Genomic DNA, 26,245 nt, shown 5'->3' with positions numbered 1-26,245 from the left:
CGTATCCTGCCGGTCTTCGCCACCGTCAGGATGTTCGGTTCGCCGTATAGATCAGCAAGCTCGTGGTTCATCCTTCTCCTCCACACTCCATGCTCGAACACACCGCCAAAGATGGTCCGGAGGATGCGTCGCTCGAACACGTCCAGAACGTTTGCATCCTCCGCTCGGATGGTCCAAGACTCGTGGCCATCTAGGACCACCGGGCGATTCAGTGTGCAACAGATCTCACATTTCGTGCGGTCTCGAAGTCTTCTGGATCTCAGCAGACGGTGAAGGCCGTAGTAGACACGATTTCCCAGCACAATGCGTCTTCGGATTTCGCTGCTGACATCGTTGTCCGAAGTAACGACAGTCCCAAGATGGAAGAACTCCTCTACCACCTCGAGGTTGTCGCCGTCGACTAACACGCTGCTTCCCACTCGGGCTCTATCACGATCAGAGCCTCCGGCAAGCAGGTATTTCGTCTTCGTCGCATTGATCATCAGTCCAATTCTTGCTGCTTCACGCTTCAGTCGGGCCCTGTCGTCCTGCCAACGATGTCTATGTCGTCCGCGAAGCCAAGAAACTGGAGAGACCGATAGAGAATCGTGCCACGGATGGCGTTGTCTAGCCTCGCGCCTCGTATGACACCTTCCTAGGCAATATTGAACAGAAGACAGCAGAGCCCGTCCCCTTGCCTCAGACCACTGTGAGTTTCGAACTACCGACACCATGTTCGATACTCTCACTCTGCACTGCTCCCCGTTCATGGTGGCCCTTAACAGCCGGATCAACTTTCCAGGAAAGTGGTGCCGCTGCATGATGTTCCATAGCTTGTTCCTATCTATGGTATCGTAGGCCGCCTTGAAGTCGAAAAGAGGTGGTGCGTAGGGATCTGCCGAAGAGTAAAGATTTGGTCGGTGGTGGATTTGCCTCCAACAAACCCAACATGGTAGCTTCCGACGAAATCCGTAGCAAGGGGGGCAAGTCTGCAGAACAAGATTTGGGACAGGATCTTATAGGCGGCATTGAGGACTGAAATAGCGCGATAGTTCGAGCATTCCAATCTGTCGCCCTTTTTGTAGACTCGGTGAATGACGCCCAGCTTCCACTTCTCCGGTAATTCTCCTTGCTCCCATTGTTTGATTTTTTCTATTGTCATTTGTTTCATAGTTTCTTTGTTTGTATTAGTTTTTTTTTTGGTATTTCATTGTTTAGGGATGTATGATTTTAATTTTATGATGTCTCATTAATTGAGTTCTAATTGGTCTACAAAAAACGATGCCTTCTGTGAGTTCTTTTCTTGTAGTAAAATAATTCCTTATTTTGAACGGTATTTCCCAGATGCCAGAGCGTGTAGGGTATTTAGTGGTGTGGTTCTTGTGCAACCTGTTGCTTTCCTTATGTTAGCTCTGTTTATGGTTATTGCTTTGTGTGGATATTAGTGATGGGTAAAGTACCGAAACATAAGTAACGGACCGGTACCTGGTTTGCAAGAAAAAGTACCGGTAACGAAAAACCTGGTTACTTTGGACCTGTATGTTGAATAAGATGACATGCATTTTGGCGGGATGTTTTGTGCAATTTTAAAAGCTGAATGCGAAAAATCCGCAAGGTTTTTACGCTCTGGAGCGAAAACCCCGAAATTAATTATATTTACTTTTTCATTTTTTCATCATTTAGTCAAAAAATGCCATTTAACTTTATTATTACCATTGCTTGATTATGGCAAACGATGAATAAGTAAGAGGGAAAGGGAAATTATTGTCCTTGGCTGGGGGCTGGGGCTTATGAGGGTACGGTGGGGTGCGCAGAAATGTTTGACACTCCTCCCGAACGTTGCGTGAATTCGTTAGCAGTTATTAACTTTATGTAAGTCTTTTTCCTTGTGAAGTTTCATTACTCTTTCAGCATGTTGCTCGTTTTAATACCTGATCAATGAAATTATTTTTTAGTTATTGTTAAATCATTGAAATATCCTGCTTAAAATTTCCCTGATACAAGAAGTGTACTTTACAAGTACAACTCTACCACCATCGTGTCAACAGACAGTAATAGACACGTACAGGACAAGTTTTCGTTACCAGGACAAGCAACTGGTCGTCGCCAGTGAAATTTTGTTTTCAATATATCAAGTTGATTTTTATCAAAAGTAAACATTAAAATGAAAAAATTAAGATTTGTCTAAAAATTGTAATACAATTTCCAAACTCTTTACAGAAATAGGGATAAATTTGTACCTGCTGTATCCAGGTATTTTTCATTTTTGGACCGGGTCAGGTGCGTTATTTTATTGTATTTGTTCCGAACCACCAGGTCCAACGGTACTTGCCCTTGACTAGAAGATACGATATTACATCAATTCAATATTCTTATTTTAGCCAAACTCTTTACATGAAAAAAATTGCTCAGTCGTTCATTTTTATAAATTTCATACCATTTTTGTGAATTCCAAAATATAAAAAAAAATATTTAAACTGATACTATTTTAAGTTACCAACGGTTCTAGCGGTCCGGTTGCAGAGGTGGTAGCTACGCTGGTCAGAATGGACGGGTGTTGAGACCAATCCCAACCGTCTCCCCGTACGCAGGGCTGGCTACCCTGCTGTGGGTGTAAAAAAAAGTCAAGGAAAATGTCAACATGGAAGGCCAAGAGCTATCGCGGTCAACGAAGCAGAAGATGATGTTTCACTCTTTATTAAAAAAATAATAAACACACTCACAATATTGAACCTAGCATTTGTTATGCTCAATGTTCATATTTAGACTGTTCACCATCAATTTCTATTTTTTTGCTCGGAACCGGATCCGGAACTGGATCCGGAATCGAATCCGGAATCGGTTTCAGGATCGGATCCGGAACCGGATTCGGAACCGGCTCCGGAACCAGATAGTTCCAATTCCGAGCGCCCATCACTACTAGGTGATAACACGAACTTTATTAAGCCATCAGATTGTGGGCTTATGCCGGTTATCCGCACGAGAAGAAGAAGTCCATGTTGAAGTTCGTCGCTACACGAGGAACTCGTTTTCTATTTGTCGATTGGATGCTAATGTACTCTGAATGGAAGGTTTCTCGTGTATCCAGCGAGTGCGGAAACCGATTCGTCAGTCCGATTTTGGCAACATCGTGAAGATGAGGTCGTCATCTTTGGTGCTTATTGCTATTCTCTTTACAGCTGCACTAGAGCATTGTGAGTTTTAATCAGTGAAACAATAATTCTTTACAAAACATCTTCAATGAATTCAAATTGTTACTGCAAGCCTTTCTTTCGACGTCAAAATTCACAATTTTATAAATTAATCGATGTCGTTGGCAGGTTTCGCTATACGTGGCAAGCTAATCGATGATGATGGATTGGTTCCAGAATCTTCAGCGCTGGTGTTAGTTAGTAATTTTAAAAAACAATGTGCTGGAACTTTAATCACGGAGAGCATCATTTTAGCACCTGCCCATTGTGTGAATAGGTAGGTAGTTATGAGCTAGGGGAGTGGTCGGGTGGTCTTCACACGGCAGGATCGGGGTTCAAATCCTATCCAGACCGTTTTCCCACACGCAGAGCTGTGACTGCTTTGCTACTGGTAAAACTAAGTGACAGAAAGCCAGAAATGGCAGGCCGAGGCCTCTCGTGGTTATAGTAGCAAAGAAGAAGAAGAAGGAGCTTGTCACTTTTAAATTTCTCAAAGCCTGTTTCTTTATTTTACAATCTTTTTAAATACTATTACAGCTCGGACTCGGTAACTGTTAAAATTCCAAACACGCCAGTTGTTTACGAGGAAGAGCAGCCATTAAATGTCAGTCAAGTGATTAAACATCCAAAATTTAATGAAGGAGACCAATGGTATAATATTGCTATACTGAAGCTAGAGAAACCAATCAAGTAATATAACTCATCTTTGATGTACTTCATATAATATATATAAATATATATATATATATATATATATATATATATATATATATATATATATATATATATATATATATATATAATACTTGTAATGCATTGTAAACGTTTCCTGTTTTTTTCCTTCCATAGACCAAGCACCTTAATACCGGCATGTCTATGGTTCGCGAACAATACGTTTTATTCAAAGCCACTGTTTACAGGATTGTCACGCAAGAAAAGTAAGTATTTCTTGAAAATAGTAATTTTATCGATTTATTATTCTCTTGCGGTATTGCTTTGTATTGCAGATCCATCATCAAATGTTTATACATATGACATGGTACAGTTAAAAAATTTTAAGCTATTGAATAACACGGAGTGCATATCATACGGACAACGCAAAGGATTATTGAGCGTGAATATGTCAGAAGTCCAGGGTTGCATTTGTTACAGGAAAATCATTACCGTAAGTTTTAAAAATCCTCAACCAGCACCAATCTTCGATTCAATTGTTCCAGCACTGTTTGTTGTGCTCAAAGCATAAGTATAGCAAAGAGTTTAATTTCAGTATGGACTCAATGATCGCATCGCTTTCGTAGAACCGGTCTTCGTACGACAGGATCGGGAACAAAATCCAAGTATGACGTGGTGTCATTAGGCCCGGAGTATCGCATTGCTCCGTCGTATACGACTAGTCGCACAAACTTTGTATAGGATTTAACGGATGAGATCGTGAAATCAAACTTTATCGATTATATATAGAGGCCGTTGGGTCTCTTAGACTTCATTTGTCTCTTAACTGTCCATGGTTACATATGTTGGCACAAACTATTGCGATTATGCCTTAACAATTGTGCTCTATATAGCTCTTGAAAAGGTAAAACAATTGTGGTAAAACGGTGGCTTTGTGGTTCGGCTGGATAGTGTCGACGACCTTCGTTGGCCAGTCGGTCAGCTCTCTCGTTTTCATCCGTACCGTATTGACCCGGAAACCAACAGAAACTATAGAGGCCAGGGGGTAAATGACGCGAAATGTCAAAAAGTTTTCGCCTTCTTCTTCTTTCCTGGCATTATAACACCTCGAGAGATCTCGGGCCTACCATTTCTGACTTTCTGGGCTGGAGATTTGAGCCCCGGTCATGCCGTGTGAAGATCGGCGCCACTGTCGCCTCGGCCACCGGACCGCCCCAAATTTCGCCAACTCGAGCTGAAATCAGGGAAAGATTTCGCTACTCTCTAGCCCTCTCTGTCACTTCCTATGCGTTGCCATGGTAGTTTTCGATTATGGAGAGAGAGAGATAGCATGACGTGCTCTAAACAACACGGCCCTGGTTAGAAAACCATCATCCTTTCTCGCTTTGGTAGGTTTACTGTTTTACTTAGATAGAGCGAGAAAGCATTACGATTTTGCTACCTGGGGGGTAGATGAACCGAGGTGTTTTGGCACTACGTTTAGGTCGAAAACTGTTTACAAACAACAGTATCGCACAATCAGGATGCGTTGGTGTTTCCAAGGCATTTCAAACAATACATTTTGTTTGTTAAAATGCTGCAAGGATCATCAAAATTCCTCACGCTAGCAGCTGGAGATGTTGTAGGATCCGGTAGCAGCAGCAGCAACAGGTAAAAAAACAGTAAACATTTCCTATCTTACCCTCGTAAACGTTCCCACAGCATTCTGTCAGCTCTGTTAGTTCAAATCCCATCCAGACCGTTTCCCCACACGCAGAGCTGTGACTGCTTTGCTACGGGTAACATCAAGTCACACAAAGTCAGCAATGGCAAACCGAAAGTGTTTCAAGTTTGTAGTGCCAATGTAGTAGAAGAATCAAACTGTCAGCCGACCGCATTCGTCAAATCCAACTCAAAGCTTGTATGACTACTCGTATACGACCGAACAATGACACCCGCCTAAGTGTAGTAAGTAGTGATGGGAATATCCCAGTTTTTCGGAAAGGAACAATGTAACGTTTCCTTCCATACAAGAAGTAACAAGTACCATAAGCACTTTTTGCATTTCTAGGGCTATTACACGTGGGCGGCTATTACTGATTGGCGTGGCTTTATAGGGCTATTACTGATGTACAAAGAGCTCCAAACTAGTTCTGAAGCATTTTTAGCTAAAATATGCAAGGCATCAGTTGTAGTGTGTTTGGAACGATTGAAATCAAGTAACTCACTGGGTATGGACTTAATTGTAATACATTTTAATCTTTTTTGTTTTCGTTACAGGAAAAATTTGAAGGATATTTGAATGTCAATTTAGTTTACGATAACCACGTTGTACCATATGCGATAGGATTGCTGTCCCATTACTTACGTGAAGGCAAATTTTCCATCGAAACGTTTGTTAAAATTTCCTATCTTACCGAATGGATAAAGGAAACATTTCGAGATCTAGGAGAAGAAGTCCCATTTTCGCTATTCGATCCACTGGCGTGTGCTGAACGATATTTAGAACAAAGGCAGAAGATCCAGGGCAACCTGCTGGTAAAGAAAATTGGCTCAGTAGAATACATGGTACAAATTCCAGATATTCCAGATAGCTCGCCATCAAACCAGACAGGCACGTGTGTAGGGGTGCTGATTAGAAGTGACGTCGTGGTGACGTTAGCGCAATGCGCTAATTATTTAATGTGAGTACTAGTATTGGACAATCAATTCTAAACTTATCTCTGGCAGTGTTGTACTAATCATTGTTGAAATGCTCCAGTTTTCTTTCTTCTAGGGTAATTTTGTCTGATTCTTCCTCCAAGAGCATTCGCGACGTTTTCATACATCCCGGGTATAAGGAAAACACATTTTACAACAATATTGCATTGCTGAAGCTTTCATCAGAAACGTCAATTACACCGGCCAGCATGTATTTCTACTCATTCGATAACGACAGTGTTGCGTTGCTCGGTTATAAAAAATTGTTCTTTTTCGAAGGTATTCTTCGTCGGTTATTATTTGACTTCCTCGCGATAGTAATGTTATTCACTATTTTTAACAGATTTAATCGAAACTATAGCCGAAGCTCAACAACTTTCCATTCTTTTTGACGATGATTGCAACCCAACCCAGGAGCAACGTTCCCGATTGGCTGAGGGACTGCAGGTGGAACACATGTGTCTCCGTAATGAGCATTACATTGTTCCGGGTAGCTGTGAAGCGAGGCCAGGATCTCCGGTAGTTTTATCGAGTGATATTGGAAGCGTGATAGGGTTATCCATGTCTGGGCGCTATTGTGGCTTTGGGGAACCAGCAATTGTCACTCTTTTTCATGATCACCTGGTTTGGATCAGTTCAGTGCTCGAATCTCCTCCAAAGGAGTGGTTTGTGTTCACCATTCCTGGCTTAAAGATGTCAGATGTATGTGTCTATCCAGAAGGCACAGTAGGAACATGTGTTTCACTAACAAGTTGTCCCAGCGTGCATCAGCGAGTGAAAAATAGTTTGCCAATCTTTTTCTGCACGGATAAATCAATCGTTTGTTGTCCGGAAGATAGTGCCACAGAGGTAGGTGAAAATTAAACTACATAGCCAGTTACATCAAGTTTAATCGTTCTTTACATGTTTTGTTTTGTTTTAGGATGATGTGGGATTTGCAATTTTTCGTTCTTAGACGAATTCTTCAGTGGACAGTGATAAAAAAAAACATTGTTCCGAATTCACATCATGGCCTGAATCAAGTGAATAAAGTATTCTTTCATTGCGAGCCAGGTAATTAATCTTGATTTATTTGCGAAAATTATCTTAGTGATAGTTTCTATACTTGCTCTGGGTAGAATATATCACCGGTTAAGTATATCGTGAGATTTATGGAGCAAACAATGCTTCTAGAAACTGGGCAAAAACTGGGCTACTGTCGCGGTGGGAAAAGCGCCAACAGTCTAGGGCCGCTTTTAGGCTTATTTCGTATAATGAAGAACAAATTCCGTCAACAGGAAGCCTTCTCGAATCTTTCACCGATATTTTGAATAGCTGATTAAGCACCCGCCGAACATTGCCTTGTTTGTCTGACATGTCCGATGGTGCGTACGGCACAGCCTACATACAACTGTCAACTGGGTCTACGAAATATCGCTGCATAATTTGTCACCTGGGCCGCCATGTTTTCGCTTGCGATTGGTTTTAGAACATCGCTTCGCTTTTAGTACATCTGCTTGCGTTCTGTTGACAATAATTGCTATCCGAGAACAGGCAAGGTTAGCGCGTACATCAAAGATTGATATCGTTTATCACTGCAGCCAAGCAAGCTGCTGGCATAAATTGGCGATTCCAACCAACTTCTGCAGCGAAAGATTGTTGGCGAACGGTTGTGCGTTTTCGTCGTCTGTCAAAACAATCGCGTCGTCATCCTGTGAGCTGGTATTCGTGTTGTTTACGTTTTCACACACAAAACAAAATCGGCAGACCCTCGGCTAGCGGCAATAGCGCAGCGCATCAACCCAAAACGGCAAAACGGCTGCGAAACAACCAACCAACCAGTGCGCCGGGAGTAAACACAGCGCTGACACAACGAAGAAGACCGAAACAATATACCGTTAATCCGCGCACGGTCGCGACCGCGTCTTTGTTCCCCGCTCAGAACGAGGCCATTGCACAAGTGTTGTACACAACACCCCCCCCCCCCCCTTTGCCCAATAGCTGGAAAAGAAAGGGGGAAAGGGGAGTGAGAGTGGCGACTGGAGGGAAGCAACAGTTGGCATTGTTGGTGTTTGGGGGCTGTCATCATCCGGCTTTGTCCTCCTTGCAGCAGAAGAAAGTGGGTTGCTCGATGCTGCCGCTGGTTTTACACGTACGCGAACAGCAAACGAAGGCACAACGCTGAATGTAGCTTGCAGCTCGACACCGGGCACAGGGGGTTTGAGAAAGTGTGCAGAGCATCCGGAAGATGGACTACGTCTATATGACCGGTGGTGATCCCGGGAATCCGCGCGCCGAAGACATCATTACGCTAACAAGTAGATATCGCCCACTCACCACCCTTCGTTTGTCACCGCAAATGTTAACGCTGTCTTCTTTCTCTCTTTTCCATCCTACCGAAAGTGTACGAGAACGATCCGGCCGGCGCAGGGCAGGAGTATGCGGAAGCGCCAGAGTACGGTGCATTTAACATCGGTTCCTCGGAGGCCGAATACATCGAGCACGGTATGATCTTGGCGGATGGAGGCGAACGATTCGGCGTGTCTACCGTCTGCTTCGACACGCAGGAGGAGCTTATCTGGATGGGCAACCAGGGCGGTCACGTTACGTCCTACTACGGTAGCGCAATGCAGAAGTACACCTCGTTCCAGGTACACCAGAACGAAGTTGTCCGGCAGATAGCGACGATCGATGCGGGCATTCTGGCGCTCACGCCCACCAGCCTACGGCACCAGATTCGACGCGGTTTGCCGAAGTTTACGTTTCGATCGGAGCGGATGGTCGATATGGTGTGCATGATTGAGCACGCGCCCGCCCGTCTACTGATGGGCGGCCATCAGAGTGATCTGATCGAGCTTGATCTCGCGACGGCTACGGAGCTAACGTGCGTTGTGGCGGGTGTGAACGGGTGTGCCATCTTGCGACGCCATTCCCGGTATCTGTGTGCCGGCGATGCCTACGGAAAGGTGACACTGCTCGATCCGAACAGCCTGTCGATCGAGCACGAGCTACCGACCCACTCGGGCAGCCTCTCGGATTTTGACGTGCAAGGCAACTATCTTATATCGTGCGGGTTGAGCGGTCGCCAGGGCAACCTTACCATCGACCGCTTTTTGATGGTGTACGATATGCGCATGCTGCGATTGGTATCCCCCATTCAGGTGTTGGTCGAGCCGCAGCTGCTGCGCTTCCTGCCGTCGCACTACTCCCGGCTAGCCGTGGTATCGCCGCACGGACAGCTGCAGCTGGTCGACACGGTCGAGCTGAGCGAACCGCGGGTGTGCATGTTCCAGATCAATACCAGCGGGTCCCAGTGCCTTTCGTTTGACATCAGCTCCACCAGCCAGGCGATGGCGTTCGGCGATCAATCCGGCCACATCAATCTGATTTCGGCTGCCAAAATCAACACGCCCACGCTGCAGTTCAATCCGTACTCGCGGGACACCGAGTTTGCGGACACGGTCGAACCGGCGACACCGTTCGTACCGATCACGGACACCAACTTCCCGCTGTCGTCGGTGCTGCTGCCCCACCTAACTACCGGCGAGCGTTGGCTAAGCGATTGGCCACCGTGGATGAATGCGTACGAGCATTGGCGAGCGAAACCGATCGACCCGGTCGTAATCGGCACGATGAAGATGCAGGGACCGATAGGGTACGCGCCCAATCCGAGGACGGGCCTGCGCAACCAAATACCCTACCTGCTGGATGGATCGAATGGCACTTTGGCTACCGGGTCGGTGGCCTCCACCGCGCACGGTGCCTCGTCCACCAAGGGCGGCAACGGTGCGGAGCAGCAAGGCATCAAGCTGGTGCCCCGCCGGTACCGCAAGGTGGAGGTAAAGTACAGCAAGCTCGGCACCCAAGACTTTGACTTCGAGCACTACAACCAGACGGGCTTCGTCGGGCTCGAGGCAAACCTGCCCAACGCGTACTGTAACGCGATGCTGCAGGTGCTGTACTTTATCATTCCACTGCACAAAGCCATCCTGGCCCACTGCTGCACGAAGGAGTTTTGCCTGTCGTGCGAGCTTGGCTTTCTCTTCCACATGCTCAACGTCGGCAGCTCCAGCTCACCGTGCCAGGCAAGCAACTTTCTGCGCTCCTTCCGCACCGTGCCGGAAGCGGCCGCCCTCGGCCTAATCCTGTCGTCCAACAGCGCGAATGTGAACCTGATCAGCCTCATCCAGAACTGGAACCGGTTCGTGCTGCACCAGATCCACTCCGAGCTGCTCGACGCGATGAAGCAGAGCGAAACGATGCACTTTTACGAGCACGGCCAGCAGCCACCGGCACCACATCACAGCGCCACGCCGGAGCAGGACAGTGTGCAAAAGTTTCAGATTTGCAACCTCGGCAGTGGCAAATCGACGGCCGCCACCCATCCACCCACAGCGACGGCCCGGGAAGAATCGGAAATTGGACGACTGTTCGGCACGCAGCAGCAAACGACCCACCGCTGCAACAAATGCAACACGACGCGCGTCAAGGACAACGTGCTGCTCGTCTGCAGCTTGCTCTACCCAACCACCACGACCAACAACGTGGAGGGCACCTTCGGCACGATTCTAAAACACTCGCTCGGGGTGGAAAAAACGACCCCCGCCTGGTGCGAAACGTGCAACAAGTTTACCCCGACGAATCAAAAATCGCGCGTCACCGACCTGCCGGCGATACTTTCCATCAACTGCGGTCTGGACAACGAGAAAGAGCTGGAGTATCTGAAGCGTCAAATGTCACGCTCGACCGGTGCCCAATCTTCGCCCAGTCCGTCGGGCCCGAGTGCGGCGACCGTGGCGGGCGCGACCACCACTGTCGACCAGTCGACGGTCACATTTAACGGTTCCGGCACGGGCACAAAGATGTGCCGGTACGGCACGAACTGTTCGCGAGTCGATTGTCACTTTGCTCATCCAAGGTATGCCCGTATACTGTATGCTCTTGATGTAAGGCGCTTTGTTTAATGCTTGCTCTTGATCCATTGTAGGAAATCATCTCCGTGCGTTATATCGGCCGCGACGCCCACCGCTAGCTCGGCTGCAGCAACGCACGGCATGCAAAAGTCCTGGTTTCCGCTCAGCTTCCAGATGTCGCTCGACGAGCAGCAGAATCTTGATATTAGCTCGCTGCGTACCGCTTCGAACGGCGAGCCCGTACTGCCGAACGCTGCCACAGAACCGGCAACGTCTGGGGATGCAGAGCAGAAGGAGGAAAAGCCCACGAATGGTATGCTTTTAAAAGTGGCTCTGATTTGTGCCATACGTTTATGCTTTAGAAAGACTTGTTAAACATACTTGACTTCATCGATGCTATGTCGGAGAAGGCATAGTTTTGCAAACTGATCATTTTTTTTTTTGTTGGACAAAGATGATCCTCCATTTGAAATTTCTGAGCGAAGGACACCAAAGCACCCGCCATTTCCGAGGTGACCTGCTGTGGGAATAAGGTTGGGGATCTGGTCAGTTACCAGCCAGAGGTCCTCTCGCGATGGGCTCAGTACTTTGATGAATTGCTAAACGATCAGTTCAACGAACAGCTAGAGGCTCCACTAGCAGATGATATCATGCTACTGCCACCTAGCATTGATGAAACACGAATGCCCATCCGTCGGCTCAAGAACAACAAGGCACCAGGCACCGTCGGATTAGTAGCCAAACTGATCAGAAACGGTGGTGCAGCACTCGCACAGGAAATCCATCAAATTATTACTGAGGTATGGGATAGCGAATCGATGCCGTGTGATTGGAATCTTGGCATCATCTATCCCATATACAAGAAGGGAGATAGGCTAGAGTGCAGCAATTACAGGGGTATTACGGTGTTGAATACCGCCTACAAGATCTTCTCCCTAATCTTACAAGATCGACTTATTCCATCCGTCGAAGAGATAGCTGGAATCAACCACTGACAAGATCTTCACGATGCGGCAAATCTTGGAGAAGATGGCGGAGCAGCAGCTCCACTACTACCAACTCTTCATTGATTTTAAAGCCGCATATGACAGCATAGCCAGGGTAAAACTGTACGACGCAATGAGCCCTTTTGGAATCCCGGCCAAGCTTACCAGGCTTGTACGAATGACAATCGGACGAATGATTTACGCAGAGGTGATGTACAGATAGGTGACCGCACCTTCGAAGTCGTCCAAAACTTCACCTATCTGGGGGCAAAAGTCAGCAGCGACAACAACATTGATGTTGAGTTACGCGCAAGGGTGCTGGCTGCCAACCGGTCATACTACAGCCTGAGGAAACATCTCCACTCTAAGTACCTGTCGCGACGGACGAAGCTGGGACTGTACAGAACATTTAAAGTCCCAGTACTCACATACGCCTCTGAGACATGGACTCTGTCCAAAACTGAAAAAAAATCCTCATAGCCGCGTTCGAGAGGAAGATGCTCAGAAGGATTTGTGGCCTCGTACCTGTGGAAGGACAATTGAGGAGCCGTTACAATGACGTGCTCTACGATGATCTCACCATCGTTAAGCGAATTAGCGAATTAGACTCACCAGGCTCCGGCGGTCTGGTCACGTCATGATAATGACACCGGACGACCCAGCCCGCAAAGTCCTTTTAAGCCGTCCGCACGGACAGAGGAGGCGTGGTAGGCCCAAATTGAGATGGAATGATGGCGTTGATGGGTCCGCTAGAACCCATTGTAGCGCCTGATAAATAAGTAAGTAAGGTGCTACGAACTAGCTTGATCTTGAGAATGAATCACGAGCTAGTCGAGCTGATCGGCAATGCAGACATCCTGACGGTTGCCAACGCCGGAAGGATACGCTGGTTGGGGCACGTGATGAGGATGCCGGACTCCTTACATGGCCTACGAGGAATAGTGATGGAGGAAATAACCACGCAGTAACGTGAATTAAATCAGAGTGAATTAGTTGGAGAAGTTGGAGTAAATCGTAGGTGGTCCAAGAAGGTGCTTGTCGCCGACCCGTTCGGCACGAGGCGTAGAGGAGCACATCGAGCTCGTTAGCTGGATCAAGTGGAGTCAGACCTGAAGAAGACCTCCGGTTGGAAGGGGGCCGCCATTCGTAGCGTTTACGGATAAAATTGTTCCTCGACTGTATTGAATTTGATTAATAAGTTAAATAGTTGTTTGGATCATTGCGGTTACGTTGCAAATCAGCCTTGCTTGCTCCATCGGTGCTCCCCGTATCGCTAACCATGTCGCGCGCTTTTTATTTCGCAGACCACCCGGACGATCCTGCACCGATGCAAAAGATCACCAAAACCTACAACCTGTCAGCCGTGGTGTGCTACATCAACGATGGTTCCCAGCGCAATCTGGTGTCGCTCGTCCACGTCCCGGCCTGCTACCAGGAGCTGAAGCAACCGGGCGATGCCAACCCGATGGGAAGTTGGTACATTTTCAACGATTTTAGCATTTCCCCGGTACCGGTACAGGAAGCGGTGTGGTTCACGCTCGACTGGAAGGTACCGTGCGTGCTGTTCTACACTAGCAGCGAGCTGGCCGCAGAGCAGAGCCGCCTCGGGTTAGGTTTTGGCAGCGAGCACCTTACGCACTACGTTAATCCCTTCACGACCGATCTGTACGAGGAGGAGGGTGCCGATGATGGGCGCAGTAGTGGCCGTACTCCGGACGATGGTAACGATACGATCGGTAACGAGGGCGCCGATTGCAACGAAAACCACCACCCGGAGGCCGGTGATACGGGACCGGCGATCCTGTTTAAACCGCTGGGACGCAACGAGCATTTCCAGGCCGGCGATCTGGTCGCGATGGATGCCGAGTTCGTGACGCTCAACCCGGAGGAGAGCGAGATTCGGTCGGACGGCAAGATGTCCACCGTGAAGCCGAGCCACATGAGCGTCGCGCGCATCACGTGCATACGCGGCCAGGGCGAGTACGAAGGCGTCCCGTTCATGGACGATTACATCTCCACCCAGGAGCAGGTGGTGGACTATCTGACCAAGTTTTCCGGCATCAAGCCGGGCGATCTGGATGCGAACTTTAGCAACAAGCGGCTAACCACGCTGAAGAACTCGTACCAGAAGCTGCGCTTTCTCGTCGACACCGGCGTCAAGTTTGTGGGGCACGGGCTGCGGAACGATTTTCGCGTCATCAACATCATCGTGCCGCCGGCGCAGGTCGTCGATACGGTGCATCTGTTCCATCTGCCCCACCACCGGATGGTGTCGCTCCGCTTTCTGGCCTGGCAGTTTCTGGGCATCAAGATACAGTCGGAAACGCACGATTCGATCGAGGATGCGCGGACGGCGCTGCACCTGTACAAACACTACCTGCGGCTGATGGAGAAGGACGAGTTTACGCACGCCCTATCGACGCTGTACGAAACGGGCAAGAAGCTGCAGTGGAAGGTGCCGGACTAACGGTAAGCTGCACGCGCTGGCAAAATATCCGGCCACATCTCTCTCTCACGAGTTCGATTTATTCACATTTACAAGATTTGTCTTCTTTTTCAGTTGTTCATTGCAGACGATTAAGTCGATGGCCGAATGGGCGGGCATATTTGTTGAGATTATGAAACCCGTTGTTGTGTGAGATGAGAAGTGGTTTGAACTAACTGTGTACAATAGGCAAACAATAGAAAATACTTTTTTAGAATAATAGCCGTGAATCTCCTCTCTCTCTCTACATTCGTGCGATTGTGTTTTCTACGGTTACAGCTTTCGTCGCCTTTTTATATTCTCGAGTTTAAAATTGCTCTTTCGCTTTTCGCTTCAACATAGATTTCATGTATCGTTGTTACGTTCTTATGGACATTTTACATCTATTTTTTTTGGCTCTGTGGGTGGACGTACGTGTAAGCGGTGGGAAGGGACACAGCTGTCAGCAGGATGTTGGGGAAAGAAGGATGGTTGGGGAAAGAAGGTCCATGACGATCCTCATGTTTAACCAAACCCAGCAGCTGGCACCGCTCAGAATAAGATAGCGCGGGAGTTGTTCAGTAAACACCTGACCGACTGTTCCAGTGTACTTCACCTGCAGCCTCTCCAACCTATTCCATAGCGGTGAGGCCCAGCTGATAGCTCAACTCGGCGACCGAGTTAAGATGAGGCTCACACAAATTGCAGGGACACATCGTCGGCGTACAATAGACATCCATTTTGAAGGGAAGCGATCTAATGCGGTCGGTGATGTAACCCCTGATTTGCTGATGAGCGGGTCTGAGAGAACCTCCTTCAATCCTTACGATCCTCCAGAAGGGAACAGAACCAGAGGAGGTCCACCAAAACCCATTCGCACGAGCTTTTCCACGAGGTCGATCATTATGAGAACATGAGGTTCTTCAGGCTGGAGGATACGCGTCTAGGATGGAATTAACCAGAATAGATAGCAGGTCTCGAGGACTTGAGACACTGCACAAAAGGATGAGGAGGAGATGCCTCGATAATTCGTGGGGGATGTGTTGTGCTGCTTGCTTCTGAAGTGGTTCGTTACTTAAGCGACAGAAAAGCCAACCGATGGGCAATGGCGGATCAACCTTGGAGATGACGGTGCGGCCGCTCGGGGCCTCGTCGACGAGAGAAACTTTGTTGCAATCACAATTACAGGGAGGCTTCCAAATATCTTGACCCACCACTGGTGATAGGTGGGAAATATAACTAAAACTATCTTTTTTTGTGGGAAATTATCATCAGGACGGCAGCACGGGAGGAGTCCTCAGGGTCCTATTCATTACCAAGTCATTAAGTTCCACAAATCAGCTGCCGCCATTCCCACCATCATGAATGACACGTGCTAAGCCGTGTCTTTCTCTTCTTATAAGGTCATGGCTGCCATTTCTCACTGCGGTGGAGCTGGTCCGGGTGTGATTTGAACCCCGATCCTGTCGTGCTAAGCCTTACTAAGGATCAATTGACACTGATGAGAAGTCGGTACAACTTAGCCTTTAAAAGCCCACCGTGGCAGGACCTTCTGACTCCTTTATGGTTTCATACGATAGACTTCTTCTTTTACTTCCTAGAGCACTACAACCTGTAAAGTCTCGCATTTCTGTGACTTGATTTTACCCGTAGCAAGGTAGTCAGCCCTGCGTATGGGGATTTGAACCCCGAGGTCCTGCCGTATGAAGACCGTCGCGGTTAGCGCCTCAGATAGACAGTCGATAAAAACATTCCTCATTTAACTTAGCCTACTTAGAGAAATCAGATTTAGCTTATCGAATGTAGTGTGTGTACCCTTAACCTAATACTGTTGCAGTTAGTTCGCTTACAAGTGTTTGCCTCTATAATCTCATTCTCATGTAACAGTGCGTTTTGCTCTTTGGATTCATCAATTCCTTTCGTTTGGTTTGGTCTTATGGTTCGTAAATTGTATGACTGTTTTTTTTTTCTTCTAAAAATATTCATTTCTTAGCGTTGTAAAGATTGAAAATAGATTCCTTTTTCGACTTAAACCTTTTACACTTTAAAGTTTGCGGCAAAAGATCGTGCAGTCAACAGGTGTGTGTGTGTTAAGCTCTAAAATCTTACACATGAGATCACATCGAACAGTTCAGTATAGTCGTACAAACTTTGCGCGACAATCGCGACCAAACCCTTCTTACACACTAAAGCCTTCTAAGCGATTGAAAGTAGAGATGAAAGTTTACGGTTGGCTACCGCTTCTTCCCTAATGCCGATGCAGCATCCGGACACGTCTTCGCACTTCCGGCGATGAACCATTGCCGGCCGTCCCGACCGGATCCAGCACGTCCCAGAACGAATCTACCGACGTTCGACGCCCGAACGGTACTACGTTCGGTGCTGGAGCAGTGAACGTCGTCGTGCCTCCGCTTGCTGGCATTACCACCACCTGCCCGCGCATCAGGGTCGGCACCGACTGTCTTCTCAGCAACGGTCCTGGGCCAGACTTTCCCGGCAGTAGTGTCATCGGTCCGGTGGCGGGTGTGTTTTCCTCCCGGCGTGCGAACGTTCCTGCAAACGGCGGTACGGCTGACTCATCGATCGAGCGCTGAACACTCATCGACGGTTGCGAGTAGTGTTGCTTCATCATGCGGAACTGCTTTTGCTTTTCCCTTATCAACGCTTGATAGTTTTGCAACGATAAGCGCCGCTGGGCGTCCTCCGGCCGGTTGCGACCGCTCCCGGTCAGGTGCTTCGCTATGTCGACACCGGCCGCTAGCACCAGCACTAGCAGCACCGACAGAAACACGTAGATGGATGAGTTTGGCCCTGCACCGTCCGTAGGCGGCTGCTCCAGATCCTTTTTCCTGCCCAGCTCACCCAGCGCTGTGCGCTTGTAGTGTAGCGCTTCGGGTCCTTCCAGCGATCGGCGGGGCACGTTTCGGTCGGGCGAGAACACAAAGAACACCTCCACATCGAGACACCGTCCCGGGTACTGTTTGGAGCGATCGTTCAGCTCCTCCAGGTAGGCAAGATCGAAGAAAAGCTCATCCTCTGCCCCTTCGAAGGGTGTTGTGTGGGGCAGCCTGCTGTTAACGGCACGCTTCAGCTTGGCGGTGGGCCCGCGCAACGATGCGTCCCGGTCGCGGTTCACATGGACACGGTTTTTGTAGAAGTTAAGCACGAAAACGAAAATCAAAAACGTTACACACGAGTACAGGTGTTTGTACGCGGTCGACATGCTGCCAGTTCCATCGAGCGTGTGCGGGATAGTAACGGGGGAGCACTTGCAGGTGCCCAAGCTGCAATCGATCCCACGTTTGGACCGAAAAATCGATATCGGTTCGTTACTGATAAGCGAGCGATTGGTACTGCTTGCTGCTGCTTCGGCCTTCGGCGGAAGGTCGCTACAATGAAAACTGTCTCTCGCGTGAGGGCCTAGTATGTGTCTGTTTGTGTTTTCGCTTTTTTTTTCTACAGGGAATCGAGCGTCGAGTACATACAGGTGGTTGTTGCACCACCACCAGTATCGGTCATTGGTCAGCGCTGCTGCTCTTTCCGTTCGCTCGCCAAGGAGCAGCGTTTTGTTTTTGGTCGAGCGCAACATGCTTTTCCCCTTCGGAAAACTCTTTTTCCCCACATTGGGACAGCAACAGCAGGGGGCATGCGCAAAATAATCCGCTACCGACGGTTCAGTTTAAATAGATTTGAGTTTTGGGTCAGCGCCATCGCACATTCCTTCTAACCGCTCGCAGGATCTGATTTATTTTCCCTTCGAAAGGAAAACCCCCGTAAGCACAGTAAGCGATTTTGTTTACGAAGAGAAAACTTACGATTGCTGTGAGCCTGCAGCGTTACAACACATGTTCAGCAAACAAACAGAAATGCCGCCAAACGGCAAAACGTCATCGTTGCAACACAGACGGAGCACTATGGAACGATAATGGTCATAGGTGCTATGCCAAAAATACATCCATAATTTACGACGATAAAAGATTACAACCGGTAATGACAGACTGACTTATTGCCGATGATCAACACTGATAACTACCAGCAGAATGTGCAATATCTGTGCGAAATAAACGTTGACCCGTTCGAAACCGTGGAATACATAACGTTATTTAAAAAAATATTTGAACAATTCTGATCCATTCTGTCCCACCGTGCACGCACAGTATTCAACCGGCGATTATAAACAGCTGCAACCAGAGTTGAGTAAAAGGAGCAAAGGAAAAGAAGAAACATGGGAGAAGAAAAGGGGCTTTATTTACCTGGCGCATCGCGTCTTGTTTTTTTCCCTACGTCCGCACGCTTAACGCGCATCGCTCGCGTTTGTGTGCTTTTGCATATTTATCGTGTGTAAAGAAAGAAGAAAAGATTCACGTATTAGTGCGCGATAAAACCCGATTATCACAGCTGCGACATCATTCGAGAAGGAATGTCACGGAAGTGTTGTAATGAATTTTATTAAACCCGCTCAGCCAGCCTGCTGTTTTTCACGCCAGCTGCATCGATCCCGTTAGCATTATTGCGCCTTCGATGGTGCATTGTCAAAAAAAAGCATAACAAACGGTCAACGGATGGTGTTTCCACATCGTCGCCTGTCCAGCGAACGCAGCCAAACACAGTGTGTAGGTGCACTTTGATTCAGCTAATGCACCACAAGCACAAGCACGGCTCACCCACGCAAGCGCATACACAACCACGGATCGCATCGCTGGTTGTGTGGTGAGTGTGTGTCACGAAATTCGACATCCATCCAGTGCACCCGTTCGTGACCCAGTTCGAAGTGAGGTGTTTTTGCTGGGAAGTACCAGCACCAAAACCATGGCTTCTTCCATTCACGAGAAAGATCCAACGAACGGTAACGGAATAGCCGGTATGCCAGGAGCAGCAGCAGCAGCAGCAGCAGTGGCAGCGTCACACTGGTACGGGAATGGAACGAAGGGCACAGACCTGCAGCGTCCCCGGAGGCTATCGTTCAACGGGTCCGATATGGAGCTTTCCGACCTGAAGTGTGATTCCAGTGAACAGCAGAGAGCACGGTCCGAGCAGGAGAAAAATGCCATCGATACGAAACAAACGCTGGTGCTGCTGGCCGTCGCCACAACGCTTGCGGTTTCCATCAAATATCTACTTCCGTCCCTCGATTTAGGTTGGTATGGGTGCGGGCAAAAGCGGTTTCCCGTAACTTCATTCACCGTTTTGGCGTGTGGTTTGGGGATGGTGATTGGGAAACTATTTACACACACACACACACACGACGGTGTCCATCCCTTGCCTTGTGCATGCACTCCTCTTCTTCCCTTAACGAACGTTTGGACGCACGATTTGTTTGTTTGCATTGAACAAATGCCTGTGCTGTTCCGTCGAGAGGGTTTTGATGAAATCATCAGCTTCCCCACCAGAACGACCAACGTTGCCAGCACGCGTCGCCCTCACCTAATCATGGCTTTATAAATAACCGCATCGAACAGACGTGGTTAATACACGCTCGGTTTGCGTTCGCTAATACGATTGAATCACCGTTTCGTTTTCCCCTAAAAAAGGAAAACCATTTAACAATTGCTTCCTTATTCGGCGCATCCACAGCATCGTATCGATCGATCGGGTCCAGTGTCGTCGTAGTGGCGGACAATGTGTGGCAAGACTTTTTGGACCGTTGCACCCGCCTGAGGCCACCGGCACTCTCGTGGAAGATGGAGCATGTGCTGCAGCAAATAGAGAGCGCATCCCACGCGCTGTATGCGGTCGCGTTTGGGCTGCTGCTTTCGTCCTTTACCTGGTACATCATCTATCTGGACAGCAGCATTCCGGGGGTGAATCCTCCGACTCCATTTTCCGCTTCCAAGAAACGGTAAGGATCACGCCTGCAATAGAAATAGAGAAATTATTTAATCAAACCCCGTCTCTCTCTTTCCAATTGCAGCTATCGTGGCGGACCCTCCAGCAAGGAACGCCGCTTTCACTTACCGTACATAACGGCCCTGTTGAGCGGAGTGGTGGGATTTTTAATTGTCCTTTTGGTAAATGAGTAAGTGGCCCGCATTTCCAGCGATGGAAAATGGACACACGCCAACACACTTCCGAAAAGTGCCTCGAAACGTGCAACTATAGGGCAGAGGGCTAGTTGTGAACAGTGCTTTTTCGCATTCCGGCTTACACTTCCTGTTCATGTTTTCGATCGGGTTTTTACACGCGCTTTGTGCACAAAAAAAAAACGGCAGCAGCATAGTTTTGTATTTATTTTAGATTAATTTTATGTACACTAACAGTTACGCTTGCGTTATCGTTCCAACGGTGGACGATGGGAAATTAACGTGTATTTTTGGAAAACGGATCGGGTGTGTGAGAAAGTGAGGAAACTGAATTCATTTGTTTATAATCAACTAATTCAGATATGTGTATGCTAGAGTTCTTTTCTAGTATTTTTTTATCCAGTTTTTTTACAATTGCATCGCATTAGTACAAATAATTATCTTATTTGTTTTTTCACTACCAAAATATGTTTCCATCGTGCTCGAATTCGAATTAAATAAATTAATTAAAAAAAAACTAAAAGCACTTAGCAATATGGTCATATATGGTCCTAACGTCTCACCTTAGTAGTGAATGCGCTGACCGTTTGCAATCGCAAGATTGCCCGATCGTACTGCTCCGTAGTACGACCGATTTTCAGTATCTGCAACCGGCTTCCCACTGGTTGAAGCCGTCCGACACAACGCACCAGATCACCCACCGCTAAGGGTGGCAAGTCAAGGTCAATCTCATAGAAAACGCCCTGCATCACCGGCCCTTGATTTCGGTTGCGTAAAAGTATAATCTTCTCCTTCATCCTTGTGCCAGGCTTGATGCTTACCACGTTGGCAACGGTTTCCAGTAGCAACGGAAGTCTACCTTGTTCACGGATCGTCTTCTGCAGGTGTTCGATCGTTCCGGAGATGATGCGAAGGGAGGCTTTCGATTCCTGCACACTGGCAGAAACGTCTGGGTTGGATGTTGCGCAGGAAGTGTTTGCTTTTGGGATGTTTGCTGATGCGTGTTTGCTAAACTTCGATGCACCGCCACCATGCTCTGCAGGAAGTTTTCGTTTTTCATGCAATGTACCGGTGCCACTCGGGAGATGAAACGAGTCATTCAAGCTAGCGGATACTCCGGAGCGGTGAAAGCTTTTTAACCCTGTTGCAGCCATGCCCGTGGAGGAGCTCGCATATTTTTTGCTGTTAGTAGCGTTGGCGAGTGAAATTTTCCGTTTCATAGAGGATGATGTGGACAAGTTTGAATTGAAGCTACAATCCAAAAAGGAACCGTTCAACAATTGTGATGTGTTTAGATTCTGTCTGGAAGAAGGTCCTTGCTGGTGAAACTGTGTACTTTCAGCAAATGCCACACTACCATTCGATCGGAATGCAACGTTTGCTGGAAACGACATCACGAACTGCTTGGGAGGCACGTTCGCAGAGCGGTTACTCTGTTCCGGCTCGCGAAACGAGCTCATGATGGACGGGGTTTCGAGTATTGCTGCCGACATGGGAAACCGTGGCCCGTTTTTGGGCGGTGCCGGAGTTTGAGGACACGATCGATTGTTGTACATTGTTGTAGCTGAAAGGAAAGAAAATATTAGTGGCAAGTTGCTTTTAGCTACAGTAGAACTCACTTTTCCGATAGGACATCGCTGTGTACGTTTTACAATAAACAGGATTGCTGTGATGTGCAGAAGCACATTTCTGCCCAACGGATATCTACACGGCCCAAATGATGGGCATTGTTTGAAAACTGTACTAAACCGGTAGAATGACCCATTTTGTACTAAAAACTTTAGGAATTATTAAAACATGATAAGAAGGAAAGGAATTAGTTTGAGGTACTTACTGTAGCGATAGGAAATATAGAAAAATGTTTTTAAGTCGAAAAATTTATCTAAATCAGTGTAAAATAAAAGCAGCAAGCAAAAATGTACCGCTTCTAAGATAAAATCCGTTGACTACCGAACCCGCAAGCATAAACAAAACATTCGCAACTGTCAACGTACTAACACACACGTACAAACAAAACGAAAACACAACATTTTTCAATATAGAAAAGGTGTACGGGCCTAGAAGTCGAAAAGTTACACAAAATTGTACACCTTTTAACGTGGTTTAGGGCAAGCGTTGTGCGTTTATTAAGTAGTTAAGATTACATTCCATTCGCCAGTAGAAAAAGATCGTTCGAACTGTAGCTATCGGTTGCTTGCGGTCTGTGAACATGTGAACGCAACTAGCTTAATCCTAATCATTAATATAGCCAAAGGAAGAAAATGAGAATAAATTACACAATGAAAGCTATGGATTAAGTGAAACTATCCACTGTAAGTATCATCAAGCAGAACGTTTCGATCGGCCCAAACGGGTTGCGTGCTATTGATTGCTTTCCACAATGTTGTACTACAATCTTTGTTTATTTAGGCGGCGGTTCTGCGATTGTTCAATTGTTCGAGAGCTCTGTTGATAGTAGTGTGCCGATCGAGCAAGCGAGATTTGGCTGCATTTCTGGTTCTATAAGGTTGCGACACAAACAAAAAAAAAACACCAGTCTCAAGATGCTAACACACAAGAACAATCAAGGCGGACGAAAGAAAATGCAGGTTGCATTTGTCATACGGGACGCGGAAGAGAAGCGGCACCGGAATGGGGTGAACGCGCTGCAGCTGGACACTATTAACGGGCGGCTCTATTCGGCTGGCAGGGACGCTATCATTCGGCTATGGAACTCGACGCAAACTACCTCCTCCGAGCCGTACATTCAAAGCATGGAGCACCATAATGATTGGGTGAATGATATCGTGTTGTGCTGTGGCGGTCGTAACTGTACGTACCGGGAACCGGGTTGGGTAGCCCTAGTTTACGCGGTGAGTTGTTCTAACTGGGTTGTTTCCCCTTGCTTTTCCCCGATTACTCACAGTGATCAGTGCAAGCTGTGATACCACAGTGAAGGTTTGGAATGCACACAAAGGTTTCTGCATGTCGACCTTGCGTACGCACAGGGATTACGTACAGGCGCTGGCGTATGCGAAGGATCGGGAGCAGGTTGCCAGCGCTGGATTGGATAAGGCAATTTTCCTGTGGGACGTCAACACACTAACAGCATTAACTGCCTCCAACAACACAGTAACAAGTAATGAGAGTGGAAAGCGTTTGTTTGCTTAAATGTTTCCAATATTGTATAACCCATTTTTGTCCGTTCGTTTAAACCTTCCAGCGTCCAGTATATCGGGATCGAAAGATTCAATCTACAGCTTAGCAATGAACCCATCCGGAACGATCATTGTGAGCGGATCGACAGAAAACACGCTCCGCATTTGGGACCCACGCACCTGCAACAAGATAGCGAAGCTAAAAGGGCACACGGAAAACGTAAAGGCACTGATTGTGTCCGAAGATGGCACGCAGGTCGTGTCGGGCAGCTCGGACGGGAAGATCAAGCTGTGGAGCATCGGGCAGCAGCGTTGCATTCAAACAATAAGCGTGCATTCCGAAGGCGTCTGGTGCTTGCTGATGACCGACGGCTTTTCACACGTCATCTCCGGAAGCCGGGATCGTAAAATCATTATGACGGAACTGCGCAATCCCGCCAACAGTGTGCTGATCTGCGAAGAGCAAGCGCCCGTCCTGAGCATGTGCTACAACATTGACCAGACCGGCGTGTGGGCGACGACCTGGAACTCGGACATACGCTGCTGGAAGCTGCATAAGACGGATAAGCTGTGCAACTACAGCTACTCCAACAGTTGCAGTAGCATCAACAATGGTAGCGGCGATGCTGTATCCGCTCCGGTTGCTGCCACACCAGCCGCTAACAGTAGGCCGGCAACGGCCAGCGTACCAGCGGGAAGCGTGCCGGCTAACCCAGGCAAAGGATACGAGGTGGCCTGCATTAAAGGGGGAGCCGCTATTAAGCGATACCACGTGCTAAACGACAAGCGGTTTATGCTCACGCGCGATACCGACGAGAATGTGGCGATCTACGATGTGTTGAAGATAAAGAAGGTCGAAGACCTTGGGAAGGTGGACTTTGAGGAGGAAATCAAAAAACGTAGTCAACGAATTTATGTGCCGAATTGGTTCATGGTGGATTTAAAAACTGGTGTAAGTGTTTTGCCCGTTTGCCCATCGTTGCTTGCAATCTGTTATGTTTAACCGTCTCGTTCTTCCCCCGTAAAGATGCCAATGATTGTGCTGGGACAGGATGAGATCGATTGTTTTGCGGCTTGGGTTTCGGCGGAAGCGGGTCTTCCAGAACACGCGGAACCGGGTTCGGACCCGAAGGTGAACTATGGAAGCTTGCTGCTGCAAGCGCTGCTCGAGCATTGGAGGCCTGCACCACCGCATCACCACCTTCAGGGTGGACCGGTGGAGCTGGAAAACGGTTGCGATGGCGATATTCGGGGCAACGAGTATTTCAGCGTGCCGAAGCATACGCCAATCATTTTTAGCGAGGTGGGTGGAAGGAATGTGTGCCGGTTGCTTGTGAAAGATGCTGCCGGAGAAACGGAAAGCGCGCTGCTGAATGATACTGTCCCGTCGTGGGTAACGAATGTGGTAATCGATAGAACGCTGCCCAAGTTCATTAAGCTACCGTTTTACCTGTTGGCACATCCGTCAATGTTGAAGCAGGATCGCAATAAGAAGGTATGTTTGTAGGCACTTACCGTAAGAGGGCCCTCTTACTAACGTACTATGGTTAATTCCGTCCACCAGGAACGCTTGATAGCGAACGAGTTTATCCAATGTCGAAAGGTTTGTGAGCACGTGCTAGAGAAGGTGCTGGGGTCCGATTTGCCAACGGCTGGCAGCACCGGCAATTCAAACTCGTCGCAAAACAACAGCCAAAGTGATGGTAACTCCGAAAGCAGTCAGATACCGGCCGAGGAAAGGATAGAGTTGTTGTGTAATGAGGTGGTAAGTACCATCGCTACCGTTGGTTGGTTTCAGTGGACGTGCAGCTGATTATGTGTAAAACTCTTCCCCAACCCCACTAGCTGTGTGATCCTAACATGGACCTGCGTACGGTGAGGCATTTCATCTGGAAACAATCGTCGGATTTAACTTTCCACTATCGAACGAAATTCAACTAAGCGCGGTGCCACACGCACCGCTTGCAACATCATGGATGTTATGTGACACGAGAAGAAAGAACATATATTGTTTTGTAGATCTTTCGCGCCATGTGATGGAAGATTGTAAAAATGATAGTACAGCTCTAAAGTATGCAATAGTCACAAAAATAAATGGCTTTTCGACACAATCACCGCAGGATTGTTGTGTATGTTCTGCACTTAGATTAACCTATTTACCTTTACTTTTTCACTACCAGTAGTGAGTGATTAAACAGCAAGGCAAGTAAAGTTTTCATGTGGAA

The 26,245-nt window shown here is 47.8% G+C and overlaps 6 protein-coding genes across 8 annotated transcripts; 4 read left to right on the top strand and 2 right to left on the bottom strand.

The window, feature by feature from the left end:
- The first annotated feature begins 599 nt into the window (after positions 1–599).
- Positions 600–7,578, top strand: LOC118506134 (mast cell protease 1A-like). 3 transcript variants are annotated; one of them, XM_036042867.1, is made up of 9 exons: positions 3,029–3,173; positions 3,300–3,447; positions 3,708–3,860; positions 4,020–4,108; positions 4,178–4,335; positions 6,102–6,505; positions 6,583–6,800; positions 6,865–7,370; positions 7,444–7,578. In XM_036042867.1, exons 1-9 carry the CDS (start codon positions 3,044–3,046, stop codon positions 7,474–7,476), a joined length of 1,839 nt encoding a protein of 612 aa, XP_035898760.1. In that variant the 5' UTR covers positions 3,029–3,043; the 3' UTR covers positions 7,477–7,578. The 3 variants fall into 3 exon arrangements, with proteins under 3 accessions (XP_035898762.1, XP_035898760.1, XP_035898761.1); XM_036042868.1 differs by lacking the exon at positions 3,708–3,860; XM_036042869.1 differs by lacking the exons at positions 6,865–7,370; positions 7,444–7,578 and having other exon boundaries at positions 600–3,173; positions 6,102–6,435; positions 6,598–6,727.
- A 429-nt stretch (positions 7,579–8,007) lies between these two features.
- LOC118506128 (PAN2-PAN3 deadenylation complex catalytic subunit PAN2) lies at positions 8,008–15,106 on the top strand. Its single transcript, XM_036042862.1, has 5 exons — positions 8,008–8,818; positions 8,904–11,418; positions 11,488–11,726; positions 13,704–14,868; positions 14,960–15,106. The coding sequence occupies exons 1-4, from the start codon at positions 8,749–8,751 to the stop codon at positions 14,864–14,866; spliced, it is 3,987 nt and encodes a 1,328-aa protein (XP_035898755.1). The 5' UTR covers positions 8,008–8,748; the 3' UTR covers positions 14,867–14,868; positions 14,960–15,106.
- LOC118506131 lies at positions 14,952–18,776 on the bottom strand. Its single transcript, XM_036042865.1, has 2 exons — positions 18,679–18,776; positions 14,952–18,617 (listed from the first exon to the last, which is right to left on the bottom strand). The coding sequence occupies exon 2, from the start codon at positions 18,450–18,452 to the stop codon at positions 17,112–17,114; it is 1,341 nt and encodes a 446-aa protein (XP_035898758.1). The 5' UTR covers positions 18,453–18,617; positions 18,679–18,776; the 3' UTR covers positions 14,952–17,111.
- Positions 18,777–19,081: 305 nt separating this feature from the next.
- LOC118506132 lies at positions 19,082–21,391 on the top strand. Its single transcript, XM_036042866.1, has 3 exons — positions 19,082–20,000; positions 20,438–20,702; positions 20,775–21,391. The coding sequence occupies exons 1-3, from the start codon at positions 19,673–19,675 to the stop codon at positions 20,881–20,883; spliced, it is 702 nt and encodes a 233-aa protein (XP_035898759.1). The 5' UTR covers positions 19,082–19,672; the 3' UTR covers positions 20,884–21,391.
- LOC118506130 lies at positions 21,076–22,644 on the bottom strand. Its single transcript, XM_036042864.1, has 2 exons — positions 22,503–22,644; positions 21,076–22,447 (listed from the first exon to the last, which is right to left on the bottom strand). The coding sequence occupies exons 1-2, from the start codon at positions 22,516–22,518 to the stop codon at positions 21,435–21,437; spliced, it is 1,029 nt and encodes a 342-aa protein (XP_035898757.1). The 5' UTR covers positions 22,519–22,644; the 3' UTR covers positions 21,076–21,434.
- A 253-nt stretch (positions 22,645–22,897) lies between these two features.
- Positions 22,898–26,165, top strand: LOC118506129 (WD repeat-containing protein 48 homolog). Its single transcript, XM_036042863.1, has 7 exons — positions 22,898–23,195; positions 23,293–23,694; positions 23,789–24,001; positions 24,086–24,972; positions 25,048–25,515; positions 25,585–25,785; positions 25,866–26,165. Exons 2-7 carry the CDS (start codon positions 23,427–23,429, stop codon positions 25,959–25,961), a joined length of 2,133 nt encoding a protein of 710 aa, XP_035898756.1. The 5' UTR covers positions 22,898–23,195; positions 23,293–23,426; the 3' UTR covers positions 25,962–26,165.
- Positions 26,166–26,245: the final 80 nt, after the last annotated feature.

Source organism: Anopheles stephensi, chromosome 2, assembly GCF_013141755.1.
Source record: "Anopheles stephensi strain Indian chromosome 2, UCI_ANSTEP_V1.0, whole genome shotgun sequence".
Classification (NCBI taxonomy): domain Eukaryota; kingdom Metazoa; phylum Arthropoda; class Insecta; order Diptera; family Culicidae; genus Anopheles; species Anopheles stephensi.
Note: the sequence above shows the minus strand (reverse complement) of the source record. Positions and strands in the feature narration are given on the sequence as shown.